The 19,045-nt window shown below is 45.7% G+C and overlaps 1 protein-coding gene across 1 annotated transcript in view; it reads left to right on the top strand.

Annotated features, from left to right (window-relative positions):
* Window positions 1-8,073: 8,073 nt before the first annotated feature.
* The window catches only part of MINDY3 (MINDY lysine 48 deubiquitinase 3), a 99,889-nt gene continuing 88,917 nt past the window's right edge, over window positions 8,074-19,045 (top strand). Inside the window, exons 1-2 of the mRNA XM_084621615.1 lie at window positions 8,074-8,408; window positions 17,662-17,741. Of these exons, the coding sequence (XP_084477741.1) occupies window positions 8,312-8,408; window positions 17,662-17,741 (177 nt within the window). The 5' untranslated portion in view covers window positions 8,074-8,311. The remainder of the gene's footprint in view (window positions 8,409-17,661; window positions 17,742-19,045) is intronic.

The following is a 19,045-nucleotide window of genomic DNA, read 5'->3' as shown; positions in this document are numbered from 1 at the left end:
GCTAACTCAAATGACTTAGACAGCCAAGGCCTCACCTCTTTTATTTTGTATTCTGTGCTGCTGTTAATACAACCTACTATACTGATTGCCTTTTTTCATTGTTGTTACTGATACTGTGCACTGGCCTGATGATGTTTCCATAATAATTCCCTGATGCTTTCCCTGGCCAGTGTACTGGTTGATTGTTCTATTTGGCACATATTCCCTAGATTGGTTTCTTGCTCCCAGACTAATTATTTTGTATTTGTCTACATTGAACTCTATTTGCCATATACCGGCTTCTAGCTCAGCATTCCATGCACTAAATCAGACAAACTGGGGAGCGCTCCTGTGATCATCCTTCTCTCACCCTTATGTCCAGCTTGAAACATTTCCCTCTATGCCTACTCTTTGCCCCCTCCTCCACGAACTGTTTTTAATCCTACAGTCTGTTATATTTGTTATTCCATGACCATAGGCACTTGAAAATTGTAAGGAAAGTGCATTACAATTGCAGGGAATTAACCATTTTGTGTAACATTGTAAAGCACCTTATACACTATGCATCATTGATTCAAAATGGAAAAAAATTGCAGAACAAGAAGGAAAAGACGAATTATTGTAAGAAATATGGGGTCTGATTCTGTTCTTATACTGATCTTACAACAGTTTAATTCCATTAAGCTCCCTGGAGTTACTCCTGATTTACGTTAGTATAAGCGCAAAATTAGGCCAATACTTTCAAGACGCACAATGCCATTGCAGACAGGGAATAAGCTTCAGTTAAGCACCTTATGCAGTTATTCTGCGTAGAAAGACACTGATGAAATATCTTATTAATGTACCCAAACCAGTATCAGAAGTCAATGGGAATGTGGAAATGGCACTGTACTGGAAAACTCTGACACTTCTTACTATAGCAGAAAGAAGTACAACAGTGCCACGTGCTGTTCAATCCTCAGTACTTGCACCCAAAAGAGATTAACAATTCCAGCAAGCGGCTGCTGTACTGGTATCTGCTGAACCAGAATATTGGCAGGCTTGCAAAAGACACATAGGCTAAGCACACTTAGACTATCAATAAAACATTCAGAAGTAGTACTGGGTGATGACAAATTAGACAAGTAAAATATTACAACCCCATTTTTTCTGTCATCTATAAGCAGAACTTTCATTAAAGTTTCTGTGGTAGGTCCACCCACAGAATGGTTAGAAAACTAGTCCCTTTAGTTTTAGCTTTTACAGAAGGAAGACAGCGTTATCAGAACAGTTTTGTTAGTGATGATGATTATTACCTAGGAATATAAATGATTTAGATTAACAGACTATAAAGACAGAAGATAGCATTATCTTCTACATGACACAGGCCATTGGTTTTCCCTGAATTAATTCTTGTTTGACGTAGAACATTTATTGAAAAAAAAATCTGTCTTGATTAAAAAATTTCCAGTGATGGAGACTCAACCACAAAACTAGTTTAAAACTAGATAGTTCTATTCTTTAATAAAATCAATCAGCATATTGGTATATTTAGACAATTAAAAAACGTGTCTCAGACAGAAGAGACACCGTTATTAATTTCAATAAAATCCATGTAGGTCTTTTCCTTTTCATGCACCCATAATAGTACAAAAATGGGTGCTTCCCAGCAAAAGAGTAGTTCTGGAAATATTTTCAACAGTTTATATGAATAACCTAAGAAAGACCAAAATATTTCACTAACAGTCCCTAAAATATCTGCTGCACAGACAGGTTAAGAAGCATTCCACTTTGAAATTCTGGTGCTTGAGCCCTTTAAGGTTCTAGTAGTTAGGAAGGCTTTTTGAAATTTTCCGATCAGCTAATACAGTATATATAGAGTATTCTCAAGATTATTAGAGTGTTAACTTTTTCCTTATTTCGCAATTAGTTTTCTGGTATTTGCAGGTCTAAAATTCGTAACATTCTTCGTTTCCTACTTTGTATTAACTGCTGCGTAGCTGCACCTCCTGTACCTTCAACCAAGCTTTGTGCATTCTTTGTGGGCATACTTGGATCAATACCACTTTTTTATTCCATCACAGATCCTTGTAATAGTGGACTGAAAATTGTTGGAGAGAACCCTCTCTTTAGAAGTATAGCTATCATGAAAGACTGCTTTTCTGAGTCACAACATTATCCCCAAATTAAAGCGATTGCTCCACAATTTCTGTGGAATGGTAGGTTTCTGACAAAGGGTCTGTGACAGGGTCTAGGCCCTGCTGTCTTCCAGCAAGCAGAGAGTCCACTCCCTGCTTACCCCTCACAGAGATATATAGCATAAACAAGGCATGGCTGGGGACTAAAGGTCTGATCCAAAGTCCACTGAAGCCAACAGGAGTTTTTTCATTGATTTCAGTGGGCTTTTGATCAGGCCTTAAAGCCCTAAGGCAGAGGTCCCCAAACTTTTAAGAGTTGTGCCCCCTTGCCCCTATCTGCGCCCCCCCCCCCCGCCCCTCTTCAGAGCCAGGGCTCAGGGATGGACAGGGATAAGGGTGCCAAGGCTGCAGCTACAGCTGGGGTCGGTCTGGGTCTTGGAATGGGGCCACGGCCAGGAGCTGAGACAGGGGGTGGGAGCGGAGCCACAGCTGGGCTGTGGTGGGGGCCAGCAGCTGGGGCCGTGACCAGGTACAGCTCCACTCCCAGCCTTGGCCCCAGGCTCAACTCCGGGCCAGGAACGGAGCTGCTGCCAGTGGCCGAGGCGGGGCAAGGCATGGGGCCAGGAATGTGGCTGGGGGTGGTACAGAAGCAGATCTGAGAGCGGCGAAGGGCTGGATGGCGCTCCCTCCACAGCCCCCATGGGGGCTAGCCTGGGCCTCGCCACGCCCCCCAGATGTTCCTGTACCTCTGCCCTAAGGGAAGATGGAAACACTATAAGAACCATAGAAACGTAAGGCTGGAAGGGACCTTGAAAGGTCATCCAGTCCAGCCTCAAAGCCATACTGGTTAAAAAACTGACCTGGTTTAGAGGAGAAGTGAAGGCAGCTATAAAAAAATAATATATAACAAATGGAAGAAAGAGGTGTTGATAGTCATGAATATAAATCAAAAGTTAAGAACTGTAGAAAATTGATGAGGGAAACAAGGGACACAAAGAAATATGGCCAAAAGAGGTAAAGCTAATAAGAAGGTGTTTTAAAAGTATATTAGGAACAAAAAGAATCCTAACAATGGTATTGATATACTACTAGACGGAAATGGAAGAATTATCTATAATAATGCAGAATAGGCAAAAGTATTTAATAAATATTTCTGTTCTGTCGTTGGGTGAAAAAACAGATGATGTAGTGCTATTATATAATAATGACACCCTTTCCATTCCACTAGTATCTCTAGATGATGTTAAGCAGCAGCTATTAAAGTTAGGTAATTTTAAATCAGCAGGTCCAGAAAACTTGCATTGAAAAGAGATGGCTGGACCATAAATGTTCATTTTCAGTAAATTTTGAAACACTGGGGAAGTTCCAGATTACCAGAAGAAAGCTAATGTTGTGCCAATACTTTAAAAGGGTCAGTGGGAATGATCCAGATAATTATAGACCTGTTAGTCTCTCATTGATACCAGACAAAATAATGGAGTGGTTGATATGGGATTTTATTAATAAAGAATTCAAGGAGAGTAATATAATTAATGTCAGTTAACATGGGTTTATGGAAAATAGATTCTGTGAAAGTAACCTATCTTTTCTTGATAAGATTCCAAATTTAGTTGATAAAAATAATAGTGTTGATGTCTTTACTTGGACTTGTGTAAGGCATTTGACTTGGTACCACACAACATTTAGATTAAAAAACTAGAACAGTACAAGATTAATATGGCACACATTAAATGGATTAAAAACTGGCTAACTGGTCTCAAAATGTCATTGTAAATGGAGAATCAGCATCATAAAGCAAGTTTGTTTCTAGTGGGGTCCTGCATCAGGTCATGGCCTTATTCAATTTAAGAGTTTTTTCAATAATAGGGAACAAAACATCATACCATCCCGGATAAAGTTGCTAAATGACTCAAAGATTGGGTGAGTGGTAAATAATGAAGAGGACATGTTTGCGATACCTTGTGACTAGATGTAAATGTTAAAAAAACTTTCCTAGCCACAGCTTTTATTTGATCCTGCAAAAGCATCTTGGGCTCTACCAGCAAATTACACACTCAGATAACAAATGGTGGGTACATTCCCTCAGACAGTGGTTGGTATACTATAATCTGTACCTTATCACTGGTTGCTTCCTTCAACCAAGTATCATTATGTCAGTTTTGGGTGAATTGCGTCTCAACCAGTTTACTCGCAGTCTTGCCCCAATCTCATCCACACATTGGGAAAGACGGTCATCTTCACTCTTTGGAAAACTATTCCAGAATAAATCCAGATGGGGACACTCTTAATCTGGAATAAGAGTGCCTTGTTCCAAATTATCAGAGGGATAGCCGTGTTAGTCTGGATCTGTAAAAGTGGCAAAGAGTCCTGTGGCACCTTACAGACTAACAGACGTATTGGAGCATAAGCTTTCGTGGGTGAATACCCACTTCGTTGGATGCATGTAGTGGAAATGTCCAGAGGCAGGTATAAGTATGTAAGCAAGAATCAGGCTAGGGATAACGAGGTTAGTTCAATCAGGGAGGATGGGGCCCTCTTCTAGCAGTTGAGGTATGAACACCAAGGGAGGAGAAACTGCTTTTGTAGTTGGCTAGCCATTCCCAGTCTTTGTTTAATCCTGAGCTGATGGTGTCAAATTTGCAAATGAATTGAAGCTCAGCAGTTTCTCTTTGAAGTCTGGTCCTGAAGTTTTTTTGCTGCAGAATAGCTACCTTTAAATCTACTATTGTGTGTCCAGGGAGATTGAAGTGTTCTCCTACAGGTTTTTGTATATTGCCATTCCTAATATGTGATTTGTGTCCATTTATCCTTTTATGTAGGGACTGTCCAGTTTGGCTGATGTACATAGCAGAAGGGCATTGCTGGTACATGATGGCGTATATTACATTGGTGGACGTTAATTACCGTCAGCTCAGGATTAAACATAGACTGTGAACGGCTAGCCAACTACAAAAGCAGTTTCCCCTTCCTTGGTGTTCATACCTCAACTGCTAGAAGAGGGCCCCATCCTCCCTGATTGAACTAACCTCGTTATCCCTAGCCTGATTCTTGCTTGCATACTTATACCTGCCTCTGGAAATTTCCACTACATGCATCCGACGAAGTGGGTATTCACCCATGAAAGCTTATGCTCCAATACGTCTGTTAGTCTATAAGGTGCCACAGGACTCTTTGCTGTCTTGTTCCAAATTAGTTTACTCCACTTTGAAAGTGCCTCAAGATAAACCAGAAAAAGGCACTCTTATTGTGGAATAATAGTGTTCACACAGGGAAGTATTCCAGAATACTCTGCTTTAAATTCACACCCTATCTTACTCTGGAATAACTTTTGAATGTACACAAACCCTAAGAGAAAGCAATGGGCAGCCTTTTATCTTTCTCCATCCACAGCTGCCCAACTCCTCCCATGCTCTTTCCCATAATCCCTCCAAGACAGGTCTCCAAGTCGAGGCCATGTCTGCTTTTCACTTTTATCATACCACAGTTAGCACTGAAGCCCAATTATCACAATTGGAACTGCTGTATTAACTATAGCACTGCTGATTATTTTAGTAGAAATGTCCCGCTTTTGGGGGGTGAGGTGTGGGACAAGCAAGGGCAGATTACCATCTCTTCCCTCCTTTGGCCCCAGACAGCCAGAGTACATAGACTAGTAGGCCACAAGTCGCCACAGCAACACGACCTGCATCAATAGCTCTGTGATATGGAAGCTGCTCCTACTCATCTCTGGGGTTGTTAACCAAGCCCTTTTCAAGGCATACTGTCTCCCAATCACGGCTCTTCTGCGCTGGCAGGATCCCTCTGCTCCGATGGTTGGGGAGTAAGTCCTGCCTCCTAAGGCCTGGGCAGGGACCTGGGTACCGGGAGGAACAAGGCCCCAGCCTGTCCAGTAACTACTGTTTTTATTATTATTGTAGTGTCTAGGATCCCCAGTCATGGACTAGGACACTAGGTGCTATACAAACTCAGAAAAGACAGCACCTGCCCCAAACAGATAACAAGCTAAGATAACAAGTGTAGAGAGTTGTCACTTTGGATGGGCTATTACCAGCAGGAGAGTGAGTTTGTGTGTGGGGGGCTGGAGGGTGAGAAAACCTGGATTTGTGCTGGAAATGGCCCAACTTGATGATCACTTTAGATAAGCTATTACCAGCAGGACAGTGGGGTGGGAGGAGGTATTGTTTCATGATCTCTGTGCGTATATAAAGTCTGCTGCAGTTTCCACGGTATGCATCCGATGAAATGAGCTGTAGCTCACGAAAGCTCATGCTCAAATAAATTGGTTAGTCTCTAAGGTGCCACAAGTACTCCTTTTCTTTTTGCGAATACAGACTAACACAGCTGTTACTCTGAAAGCTAAGTATGAGACAATTTAAGTATGAGACAATGGATGGATACAGACAGATAGGGGAGTACAAGGAAATCGGGCAATATTATTCAGCAAGCTAGGCTGTGGTCTCAGTATACCACAAGCCATATCGTTGTCAAATTTTTCAGAAGCATCACAGCAAAGGATAATTTTAAGAAGGGGTTTAAAGGAGGATTATGAGTTAGTTTTGTGGACACTTATGGGGAACTCCTTCCAAGTGTGAGGGGCAATATAGTAGGTGTTTGTTTGAAATTTAACAAGTGAGCAATGGAGGTGGCAGGAACTGACTTTTTGACACTAAATGAAAGATATCAGGTCTGTGAAGGGCCTTGAACATGAAGACAAATAGCTTGTTTGACATGATACAGAAGAGGGAGCCCATGAAAGGATGCAAAGAGTGGGGTGACGTGGCCAAAGTGACAAGCTAGGACAACGATCTTTGCAACGGCATTCAGAATGGACGTGGGGTGGGGGTCAATATTGTTTTTGTCAAGGCCAAAGAGAAAGATGTTGCAGTAACCAAGGCAAGAGGTGATGAGAGCCTGGCAAACTTTTAGCAGTGTGGATGCATAGGAAAGGCTGTCATGTGTAGCCGTGTTAGTCTGTATCCACAAAAACGAGGCATCCGGTGGCACCTTAAAGACTAACTGATTTATTTGGGCATACGCTTTCGTGGGTAAAAAACCCACTTCTTCAGATGCATCCATCCTGCCAGGTACTCAAGTCCACAGCGTGGACATCATCTCTGACTTGACCCTCTCTCTAGGTCCTCATATCCAGGCTAGGTCTAAATCTTGCAGATGCTTTCTGCATAGCATCTGTTGAGATACAGCCTTTCCGATGTGGGTAAAAAACCCACTTCTTCAGATAGACATAGCCTGGATATGAGGACCTGGAGAGAGGGTCAACTCAAAGATAATGCCCACGCTGTGGACTTGAGCGCCCGGCAGGATGGTGGTGGACTCTACAGTGATCAATGGAGGAGGCAAGATGTTTTGTTTTTGTTTTTTTTGGGTGGTGGTGGTGGGGTAGATGAAGAACGCTGTTCCAGACGCATCGATCTTGAGCTGGTAGCTAGACATCCACAAGGAGCTCTCAAAGAGACAGGCTGAGGAGGCAGGTCTGGCACACACAGGTAGACCTGTGAAGAATCTGTGGTGAAGATTACCCAGGGAAGGGGTAGAGGCAGGGTGATGCCCGTGCTGGGCAAGTGGCCCCACAAGGGGTTATGCCTGGGCTGCCTCAGGCTGGCCAGGAGAGGGGCTCTGCCCCGGGACCTAGATCCGCTGCATCACAACCCCTTCCTCGGCCCACACAGCCCGAGCCGCCAGGGCCCACAGGCGCGGGGAAGGGTTTTAGGTGTATCTTCAGCTTCGCCGGGGCCCTCGGACTATAGACTCCGCACCAGCAGCCCCGCCCCGCCCGCGGGGAACGAGGCGCCGCGTGGCCGAACACAACACTCCCAACGGCTGCTCCCAGCCTCGCGCTCTCGCAGCCTGCGGCACCCAGGGCGCGAGCTGGGGCCACCGCCCAGCGAGAGACAAAACCCACGGAAGGGCTGTGACTGGGCAGCGTCACGGGCTGAGCGGCGCTTCCCCTTCCGGCTCACCAGGGAGAGGAACCGGAAGCTTCTTGTGGAGGCGAGTCCGCTGAGTGAAACCTAGCAGAGCCGGCTCCTCACCCCTCCTGTGTGAGCGGCCGTTTGCTGGACCCTTCCCCCGGTCCCGGCAGCCGCTTCTGCTCCGGCCCCTTCCTATGTTCAGGGAAAGCGGGTTGGTAGCAGCCCCGTCTCGTTCTAGCGCCAGGAGCTGCCGCCTCCGCCCGGCCCGAGAGCCGCCGCCCCGTCATGTCTGAGCTGAGCCAGGAGCTCGTCCACCTGGTGTGGGGCAAAAAAGCCGGGCCCGGCGGGCTCGCTGATACCATCTTCTGCCGCTGGGCGCAAGGTACCTGCCCCTCTCCCCACGCTCTGCCCTGATTCCTCCGCCCCCATCATTTCCCCCTCTCTGCCTCTTACTCTTCTCTCACCTCCCCCTCTTCCTCCTCGCTACCCTTCACTTTGCCCCTCCCCACTCCTTGCCTCTCTCAGCTGCCCCATACTCTTCTGTGCCCCTCCTCTTCTCCCCCCCCCGTGCCTTCCTCTTCTTCCCCACCCTCTCGCTCCACATTCTTCTTCTCCTTATTCATTTGCCCCTTCCTGCCCTCCTCCCCACCCCCTGCACTTTACTTCTCCTTGCTCTCTTCTCCTGTGCCTCACTTACCTCCTTGCTCTGTGTACCCCTTCTGTCAAGTCCACGCCCTCACTTGCCTTCTCCTCCTCCTATCAGGAACTTGTCTCCTTCTGAATGAGTTCTTTTCTCTTTAGTCTTCTGTCCCTGATTTACTTCTTTCCAATTCAGCCTCCTGGTTAGTTTTACCCAAAGCTAAATCTTCCCTTTATCAACTCTCTATTTTATCTTTTGTTGTCTTGTCAGTACCAGTCCATGGGGTTTTGTTGCTCCTAAAAAGGGGGGGGGGATAAATTGGGAAACAGCATGCTTGGGGGTACCCATGAAACCAATATATACAGTAATGGTATTTATGTTGCTACTAGATCATTTGTGGCCTATGAATACATGATGAAGCAATTTCACAGCTAAAATATTTTTTGTGTTGTCTGGCAATCTCTCTTTAAGATACTGAAAGGGAATTACAAGAGAAATGGAGGAAATTTACCTACCAAACTACATCCATACAGCAGTATATAAACGTTTTACATGGTCTAGGCTTTTGTTTCCACAATCAATTTTCCAGTGTTTGATGTTTATTCTTATGTGACTACAGAGAAGCACTGGGATCATAAGTAGTCTTACCGAAACTGGGTACGGACTCGGACCCAATCTTGTGTAGACTTTTGCACTAGCTCAGTTTCAAACTCTTATGCGAACAGGGCTGGATTAACTCTCCTGTGGGCCCAGGGCTATTAGATTTTGTGAGGCCCTGTATACAAGTCTCTTTCCTAATTTTAAAACAAAATGATCACAATTATGGCATTGAGGCTATTAACACTACTAAACTTGCCTTTTAATTAACATAAAGCCATTCTGTGATTTCATTTCATTCTTAAAACATGTAGAATATAGTTAAGTTAATTCAGAATAGCCTACTTCTTACCTTATAACATCTATTATATTAGTTTTGGGGCCTTGTCTACACTATGAAATTAGGTCGAATTTATAGAAGTTGGTTTTGTAGAAAGCATTTTTATACAGTCGATTGTGTGTGTCCCCACACAAATGCTCCGAGTGCATGTAGTCGGCGGAGTGTGTCCACAGTACCGAGACAACCATCGACTGCTGGAGCGTTGCACTGTGGGTAGCTATCCCACAGTTCCCACAGTCTCCACTGCCCATTTGAATTCTGGGTAGAAATCCCAATGCCTGATGGGGCTAAAACATTGTCGCGGGTGGTTCTGGGTACATATCGTCAGGCCCCCCTTCCTTCCCTCCGTTATAGCAATGTCAGACAATCGTTTCGCGCCTTTTTTCCTGGGTTACCCGTGCAGACGGCAAGCATGGAGCCCGCTCAGCTCACCGTCACCATATGTCTCCTGGGTGCTGGCAGACGAGGTACTGCATTGCTACACAGCAGCAGTTTATTGCCTTTTGGCAGCAGACAGTGCAGTATGACTGGTAGCCGTCATCAGCCTAGTCCAGGGTGCTTTTTTAACTGACCTCAATGAGGTCGGGGTGCCTGGGAAAACATGGGAGTGACTCAGCCAGGTCATTTCCCTTTTAAGTTTCGTCTCATGGCGATTCAGTCCTACCGGCAGCCAGCAGAAGACAAGGGCCAGCAGTCGTACTGCACCGTCTTCTGCCGAGCACCCAGGAGATGACAATGGCTAGCGTTCGTAGTGCACAGTCTGCTGCCAGCAAGATGTATAAAGATAGATGAAGTGGATCAAAACAAGAAATAGACCAGATTTATTTTGTATTCATTTTCTCCTCCCTTCCTCCGTGAAATCAATGGCCAGCTAAACGCAGTTTTGAGTTCTAGCCTTGAGGGGGCCATTCTGTTTCTCGCAAAGCTACCCCCTTCGTTGATTTTAATTCTCTGTAAGCCATGTTGTCAGTTGCTCCTCCCTCCACCAGAGCAACGGCAAACAATCGTTTGCACCCTTTTCCCTGGATTGCCCGATCAGGAGCAGACGCCATAGCACAGCAAGCATGGAGCCTGTTCACCTCACCACAGCAGTTATGACCATTGTAAACACCTCGCGCATTATCGTGCAGTGTATGCAGAACCAGCACCTGAAAAACCAGGCGAGGAGGCGACGGCAGCATGCCGATGAGGACATGAACACACTTTTCTCTAAAACCACGTTCCTCCGCAATTTGGAGATCATGGTGTTAATGGGGCAGACTCATGCCATGGAACGCCGATTCTGGGCCTGGGAAACAAGCAGAGAGTGGTGGGACTGCATAGTGTTGCAGGTCTGATGATTCCCAGTGGCTCCGAAACTTTCACATGCGTAAGGGCACTTTCATGGAACTTTGTGACTTGCTTTCCCCTGCCCTGAAGCGCAAGAATACCAAGTTGAGAGCAGCCCTCACAGTTCACAAGAGAGTGGCAATAGCCCTGTGGAAGCTTGCAACACCAGACAGCTACCAGTCAGTCGGTAATCAATTTGGAGTGGGCAAATCTACTGTGGGGGTTGCTGTGATGCAAGTAGCCAATGCAATCATTGAGCTGCTGCTATCAAAGGTAGTGACTCTGAGAAATGTGCAGATCATAGTAGATGGCTTTGCTGCAATGGGATTCCCTAATTGTGGCGGGGCTATAGATGGAACACATATCCCTATCTTGGGACCGGACCACCAGGGCAGCCAGTACATAAACCGCAAGGGGTACTTTTCAATGGTGCTGCAAGCACTAGTGGATCACAAGGGACATTTCACCAACATCAATGTGGGATGGCCGGGAAAGGTTCATGACACTCTCGTCTTCAGGAACCCTGGTCTGTTTAAACAGCTTCAGGAAGGGATTTACTTCCCAGACCAGAAAATAAGTGTTGGGGGTGTTGAAATGCCTATAGCTATCCTTGGGGACCCAGCCAACCCCTTAATGCCCTGGCTCATGAAGCCATACACAGGCACCCTGGACGGTAGTAAGGAGCTGTTCAACTATAGGCTGAGCAAATGCAGAATGGTGGTAGTGTGTGCATTTGGACGTTTAAAGGGTCGCTGGCGCAGTTTACTGACTCGCTCAGACCTCAGCGAAACCAATATTCCCATTGTTATTGCTGCTTGCTGTCTGCTCCACAATCTCTGTGAGAGTAAGGGGGAGATGTTTATGGTGGGGTGGGAGGTTGAAGCAAATCACCTGGCCACTGAATACATGCAGCCAGACACCAGAGTGGTTAGGAGAGCACAGCAGGAAGTACTGCACATCAGAGAAGCTTTGAAAACCAGTTTCATGACTGGCCAGGGTACTGTGTGACACTTCTGTTTGTTTCTCCTTGATGAAAAGCCGCCCCCTTCGTTGCCTCTAATTTCCTCTAAGCCACCCTCCCTCCTCCCTTCGATCACAGCTTGCTTGCAAAGGAAATAAAGTCACTATCGTTTAAAAAGCATGTATTCTTTATTAATTGATTATAAAAATAGGGAGATACCTTGTGAGTTAGGCCGGGTGGGGTGTGGTAGGAGGGAAGGAAAAGGCCACTTGTTGAACGCCAGCCTTCCTTTGCTTGGGCTGTCCACTGGGTTGGAGTGGTTGGGTGCCCAGAGCCTCCCACCCCGCATTCTTGGGCTTTTGGGTGAAGAGGCTGTGGAACTTGGGGAGGAGGGAGGGTGGTTAAATAGGGGCTGCAACGGGAGTCTGTGATCCTGCTGCCGTTCATGAACCTCTACCAGATGCCGGAGCATGTCTGTTTGATCCCGCAGTAGCCCCAGCGTTTCCTCATGCCTCCTCAGATCTTACTGCCACCACCTGTCCTCACGTTCATCTGCCACCATCCTGTACTCTGCTATTGTGTCCCTCCACACAGCTCTGTCAGTGCCAGACGACTGCATGAGCTCAGGAACATGTCATCGCGCGTGCGTTTTTTTCGCTGCCTTATCTGAGATCGCCTATGGGACGGAGGAGGGAGGCTTGAAACATTTGCAGCTGCTGGAGGGAAAAAAAGGGGAGTGAAGTATTTTAAAAAGATACATTTTACAGAACAATGGCTATACTCTTTTACGGTGAACAACGCTATCCACATTACATACCAAAATCTCATGTGCTACAAAGTTGCATTTTGCATCTTATATTGAGTGCCTGCGGCTTTGGTGTTAGAGATCACACACGCAGGGCCGGGCAACAGAATTCGGCTTGCAGGCGGCCATAGTCCTTTGGCTTCTGCAACCTTCATAACAGCAGCCCCCTCCTTTCCCATACCAAGCAAAGCCCGTTAACACGCAGCAGCAGAAACCAAACTAAACCCCCTGCATCCAATTCTCTGGGATGATCACTTTACCCCTCACCACACCGCATGGCTGGTATCAGGGAAGATCCCTGCTAGCCAAACGCGAACAGCTCAGCGCCAATGCCCCCCTGCCACCGCATGGCTAACTGCAGGGAGGATTTCTTTTCAGCTGCAGGCAAACAGCCTAGTAGGAATGGCCACCTCTGAATGTCCCCTTAATTAAATTCCCCTATTTCAGCCAGGTTACCGTGAACAATATCACTCTCCTGAGGATAACACAGAGAGATAAAGAACGGATGTTGCTTGAATGCCAGCAAACACTGGGACCATACGCTGCCAGGTTTTGTCATGCATTGATAGCAGATTACTTGCTACTAGCATGGTGTGGTAGTGTCCTACCATGGAGGATGGAATAAGGCTGCTCTCCCCAGAAACCTTCTGCAAAGGCTTTTAGAGACCCTCCAGGAGAGCTTCATGGAGATGTCCCTGGAGGATTTCCGCTCCATCCCCAGACACGTTAACAGAGTTTTCCAGGAGCAGTATTGGCCACGAATGCATCCCAAGTCCTCATCTTGGGGATGTGTTTGTGGTTACTTAAGGGCTACTTAATCATTAAAAAACACTTGCTTTTATAACATGTATTATATTTAAAAAGTTACACTCACCAGAGGTCCCTTCTCTGGCTTGGTTGGGTTGGGAGGGTATTTCAGTCAGGGCGATGAAAAGATCCTGGCTGTCGGGGAGAACAGTGTGCTGTGTGCTCTCCACAAGCTCGTCGTCGTCGTCCTCCTCTTCCCCATCCGCAAAATCCTCAGCCATGGCGGAGAGTACCCCATCATTGGAGTCCACGGACGGGTGGGGTACTGGCGGCAGCTTCTATGCAGCTCGGCGTAGAAGCGGCATGTCTGGGGCTCTGTCCCGGAGCGTCCGTTTGATTCTTTGGGTTTCTGGTATGCTTGTCTGAGCTCCTTAAGTTTCACGGGGTACTGTGTTGCATCCCTGCTGTAGCCTCTGTCCCTCATGGCCTCTGAGATTTTTTGAAATGTTTTGGCATTTTGTCTTTTGGAACGTAGTTGTGATCGCTGTATGGGGAGAGGAATCCGTGCTATCAGATCCAGTACCTCCCGTTCGGTCCATGCTGGAGCTCTTTTTCGATTCTGGGACTGCATGGTTACCTGTGCTGAGAGCTCGCCTGGCCAAACAGGAAATGAGATTCAAAAGTTCCCGGGGCTTTTCCTGTACACCTGGCCAGTGCATCTGAGTTCAGAGCGCTGTCCAGAGCGGTCACAATAGTGCACTGTGGGATAGCTCCTGGAGCCCAATACCTTCGAATTGTGTCCACACTAACCCTGATTCGAAATGGCAATGTCAATTTCAGTGCTAATCCCCTCGTTGGGGAGGAGTACAGAAATCGGTTTTAAGAGCCCTTTATGTTGAAAAAATGGCTTTGTTGTGTGGACGGGTGCAGGGTTAATTCGATTTAACGCTGCTAAATCCCACATAAACTCGTAGTGTAGACCAGTCCTGGGAGGGAGTTTGGGTGCAGGAGAGGGCTCCAGAAAAATATGTATAGTGGTGGCAGTGCGCGGAGCCGCCTCCCACATCTCTCCCACCAGGAGCCGCAGAGGTGTGCCAGCAGCCAGCCATTTCCGGGATTGGCATGGGGCCACGGTATGAAGGGAGCCTCCCTGAGCCCTGCTGTGCCCCGCGGGCCCCCCTTAGCCCGGGACCCTGGGCTGCAGGCTCTAAAGCCCCTTCTTTAATCAGGTAGACTTAATTGGGTCTAAACATCTGTACAGGACTGGTGCTTCTTCATAGGAAAACAAGTAACGATAACCATGGAATCTGAGATCTATAGTATATTAAATAAGATTCTCTATACAAAATTATTAACAAGAACTTGCACAAAATCTGCATCTTATCTGGGAACTAAAATTGTAATGTTGGACCCAGATATTTATTTGGTGAAAATAATGAATAAGGAATGAGAAGAAGTTGAAACATTTATTTGGCTTGATGACTGATATGACAAAGAGAAATGCTAATCTCACAAATAGGCAGATTTACAGGAATGTGCTCATAAATTTGGGGGGGGTGCATGTATAGAACTGAATTTTGAAAAGCATCAGACAGCTAAATCAGCAGGAGTATAGAATAATTTTTCACTACTAAAAGGAGGGGTTTTGATGAGGGTGGTGGTATTAGACTGAGCAGAATCCAGATATAAAAGACTCAAAGGAGAGAACTCGGAAGAATGGAATTTTGCTGCTCTAAAGGAATTGAATTGTAGTTAAATAGATCTGAGTGTTTTTTTCAGATAACTGGAAACAAAGGGAAATGATTAATGAGGAATGGAATTGGATTGGGAGGATGGTCATAGAACTAGGTGAGGAAAGGTGGGAAAGCGTTGGTGATTCTGCACCACTGCACACACGCATAATGTGCTGTGTATATTTTTAATTTTTTGCACAGAAAACACTTTCTGCTTGAAAGTGCTGCATTTCTGCCTTTTGCCCACCAAAGGGTGCTGTGGCAATAGAGCAGAGCAGCAGCTTCTGGAAAGCTTGGGAAATCAAAGAGCCTGCCTTCTTCACAGTGCCTGTTTGGCCAGGTCAGGAGACAGCAGCATGGGCTGCGGGGGGATCACAGACTGGCTCATAAGGGCTAGTGAGGGAGGACAGACTGCAGCAGGAGCTGAATGGGAGTGGAGGTGCAGGGCCACAGCAGGGAGGGGGGGTGCAAGGCTGTATGGGGGAAAGGGGTGGTTGAGTAGGGGCACAGAGACATATGGGACCAGGGGAGGGGGTGCAGGGACACATGGATCCAGGGGCAGATGTGCCTGACTGAATGAGAGAGTCTAGGGGTCAGTCAGGGTCTGCATGGGGGAAGCTCCCTAACAATTCTGCCCCCCTGCCCCCCCCCCACCAAAAACAAACAAAAACAAAACAAAACTGTTCCATACTTTTCCCACCCAAACCCAACAACCCTCCCAAAGTTCACACCTAGGCTCCTTTCCAGAAATTACTTCCCTCTTGCTCAGCTCCTCCGTTACCCCAACTCCCCCAAACCTTTGCATTGCTTCTGAGGGGTGCAGGAAATAAGATTTCGGTATTGTAATAATTCATTTAAACTACTCAGAGTTCTGTATTAATATACCTAGTAAGGAATCTATTTGTATCAAAACATTTTCTGAATCTTTTTTGTTGTCTGTATTGTTAAAGACATACTTGGTGACAGGTATTTTGAAATAAATTACCAAAAATAATTGAAACTGGTGTGAATATATTGTGTTGTTTTGACAAATGTGCAGAATTTTAAAATATTGTGTGCAAAATTTGTGGTGGTGGTGGTGGTTGTTGTCGCCGAATTCTCCTAGGAGTTAAATAACTTTCATGTCATTACATGTACAGAATTGATTCAGTATCGGTTCACCATGATGCTGTTAACACTCAAGATTGCCAGCAAGGCAATAATAATAATTAATAATAACAACAACAACAGAACTAAATGGCAGCAATGGCTTTAATTAAAATGATATAATTGTACTCTACCAACTTAAATAAACATTTGCCAAATATTCCTTTAGTATAGTATGTCGTCTTAGGGCAGACCAAACTAGTTTGTGCAAATCTGACCTGACATTTTTAGGTCACACGGTTGACAAATGGTATAATAGTAAACAAAAAAGATTCAAACTCTCTAGCAAACCCCTGAAGAATGTAAAACAAATGCAAGGTTTCTTGTGTATGGTGGGATGATACCCCATACTTTTTTTTTTTCGTTGCAATTACTGAATCATCAACGCAACTGAATACTACCCTGTACTTTTGAGCACATTGCAATAGTTCTTTTTTTATTTTATTTTATTTTTTAAAGTTAAAGGAAAATTTTAGTCTATATTGGCTCAGCCAGGTCAGAAGCTATCTCAGATTGTACATATGAATGCTAGTAGGCTATGGGGTGTTCCTAGCTCATAGCATTGGTGACAATCTATATCATCAGTCTCATTTACACCAGATGAATGAAATGACACCAATGAAACATTTGGCAGCAGGACAGAGTAATAGAGATTTTGGGTCAAATTAAGGGAGTCGAAGTAGGTATAACTTGCGTATACTGGCTCTTGGTATATAAATTATATCAATGTAGACTCAGATCATCTTGAACTAACACCCAGTTACTAACATGTCAGTTACACACTATTATACATCCACCTCTGGGTTTGGCTGACAGACTAAGTAAGATGTGATTTTAATTTCTAGTGAAGGAAGGGTCTAATTTACACAGTGAAGGGTGTCACAAATTACATACTTTTAGACTGGCCTATAAATTTAGTCCATTGTCTAAAAGATTATTAGCTGAATATGGTTCGGTGCTTGGAATACGCTAGTCCACCCTAATTTAAATGGTAGAGTGTTGGAAGTCACATTCTGATGAGACATCTTTATTATGTTCGCTGCTTTACATGTTACTATGTTAAAACTCTAGGGACTAGCCCTTTTTGGCCATGTGTCATTGCTGATATAGGTAATATTGTGGAATGTAATCTGTCCCCTTGTACTCCATACATTTTTTTATTTTCATGTGTCATAAATTAGACTTGATTGCTCTGTAAAAATGGTGTTTTCTGGTCTACAAAACTAACTTGATCTTGATGAATAAGGTGAGTGGAGTGGCATTGCTGTCAAGGAGAATATATGTAATACGTGTGCATGTTTAAGTACATCATTAACCATGGTCTTTTTCATTGTCAGGGTTTGTATATAGTGAATCTGAATCCACTGCATTAGAACAATTTGAAGGTGGCCCTTGTGCGGTGATTGCACCCGTTCAGGTAATGTGCACTGGTTACAGAAATGGTTCAAACTTAACAGGCACAACATTTCACCAGCTTTTACATAATTTATATGGTACCATAGCTGAATTAAAAAAACAAAAAACAAAAACAAGCCAAAGATAGAGAGGGATCTCCAGCCAGTTGAATTTACAACATCTGATAACTACAACACATGAAACAACAGTCTAGGACAGGGGTGGGCAAACTTTTTGGCATGAGTGCCACATCGGGGTTCCAAAACTATGGAGGGCTGGGTAGGGAAGGCTGTGCCTCACCAAACAGCCTGGCCCCCACCCCCTATCTGTCTCCTCCCACTTCCCGCCCCCTGACTGCCCCCCTTAGAACCATCCAACCCCCACCGCCCCGCTCCTTGTCCCCTGACTGCACCCTCCTGGGGTCGCACGCCCCTAACTGCCCCCCCGGGCCCGTACTCCCCATCCAACCACCCCTGCTCCCTGTCCCTGACTGCTCCAACCCCTATCCTCATCCCTGCCTCCGACGGGCCCCCCAGGACTCCCACACCTATCCAGTCCCCCTGTCCCTTGACTGCCCCCTGGGATCCTCTGCCCCTTATCCATCATCCCTGCTTCCCGACCCCTTACCATGCCGCTCAGAGCACCAGGACTGGCAGCTGTGCTGCCCAGTTGGACCCAGCCACGCCGCTGTCCTGCCTGGCAGGAGCTCGCAGTCCCACCACCCAGAGCGCGGGCGGCATGGGGAGCTGAAGCTGTGGGGGAGGGGAAAAAGTAGGGGAGGGGCCCAGGGCTAGCCTCCCCGGCTGGGAGCTCAAGGGCCGGGCAGGACAGTCCTGCAGGGCGTAGTTTGTCCACTTCTGGTCTAGGAACAAGAAGGGTCAAAAATAGTCTATCAACATAGAGACTTTGCAAAAGTGGTGATTTCCTTCTGGCAAGTAAGAGAGACGAAATTCAAGCGTAGGTAGCTTAAAAGAAGGTATTGAGCAGAGGCTGAGCGGGATAAAAGAGAGCAATTAATGTAGCAAGTGAAAAGAGAGCACAGATGAGGATGTAAGCAAGACTGCTATGAAATTGAAATTTCATAATCCTTTTTACCTCCAGTTCACCAATGCTTTTCTTAAAAGTATTGCTTTCACCACGGCAGTCACAGGCACCACTGCAATAGGTAATTCTGCTCAAAAAATGTAGAGCGTTGGAGTTTCAAGTGCTTACTGAATAAACAAGTGGAAATAATAAACTTTCATATTCCCAAATTATTGGGTCTCAAATCTGTGAAGTCAATATAATTAAGACATTAAAATTGATTATTGCCATTCTTGGGACTTT

Source organism: Lepidochelys olivacea, assembly GCF_965140295.1.
Source record: "Lepidochelys olivacea isolate rLepOli2 genome assembly, chromosome: 2".
Classification (NCBI taxonomy): domain Eukaryota; kingdom Metazoa; phylum Chordata; order Testudines; family Cheloniidae; genus Lepidochelys; species Lepidochelys olivacea.
Note: the sequence above shows the minus strand (reverse complement) of the source record. Positions and strands in the feature narration are given on the sequence as shown.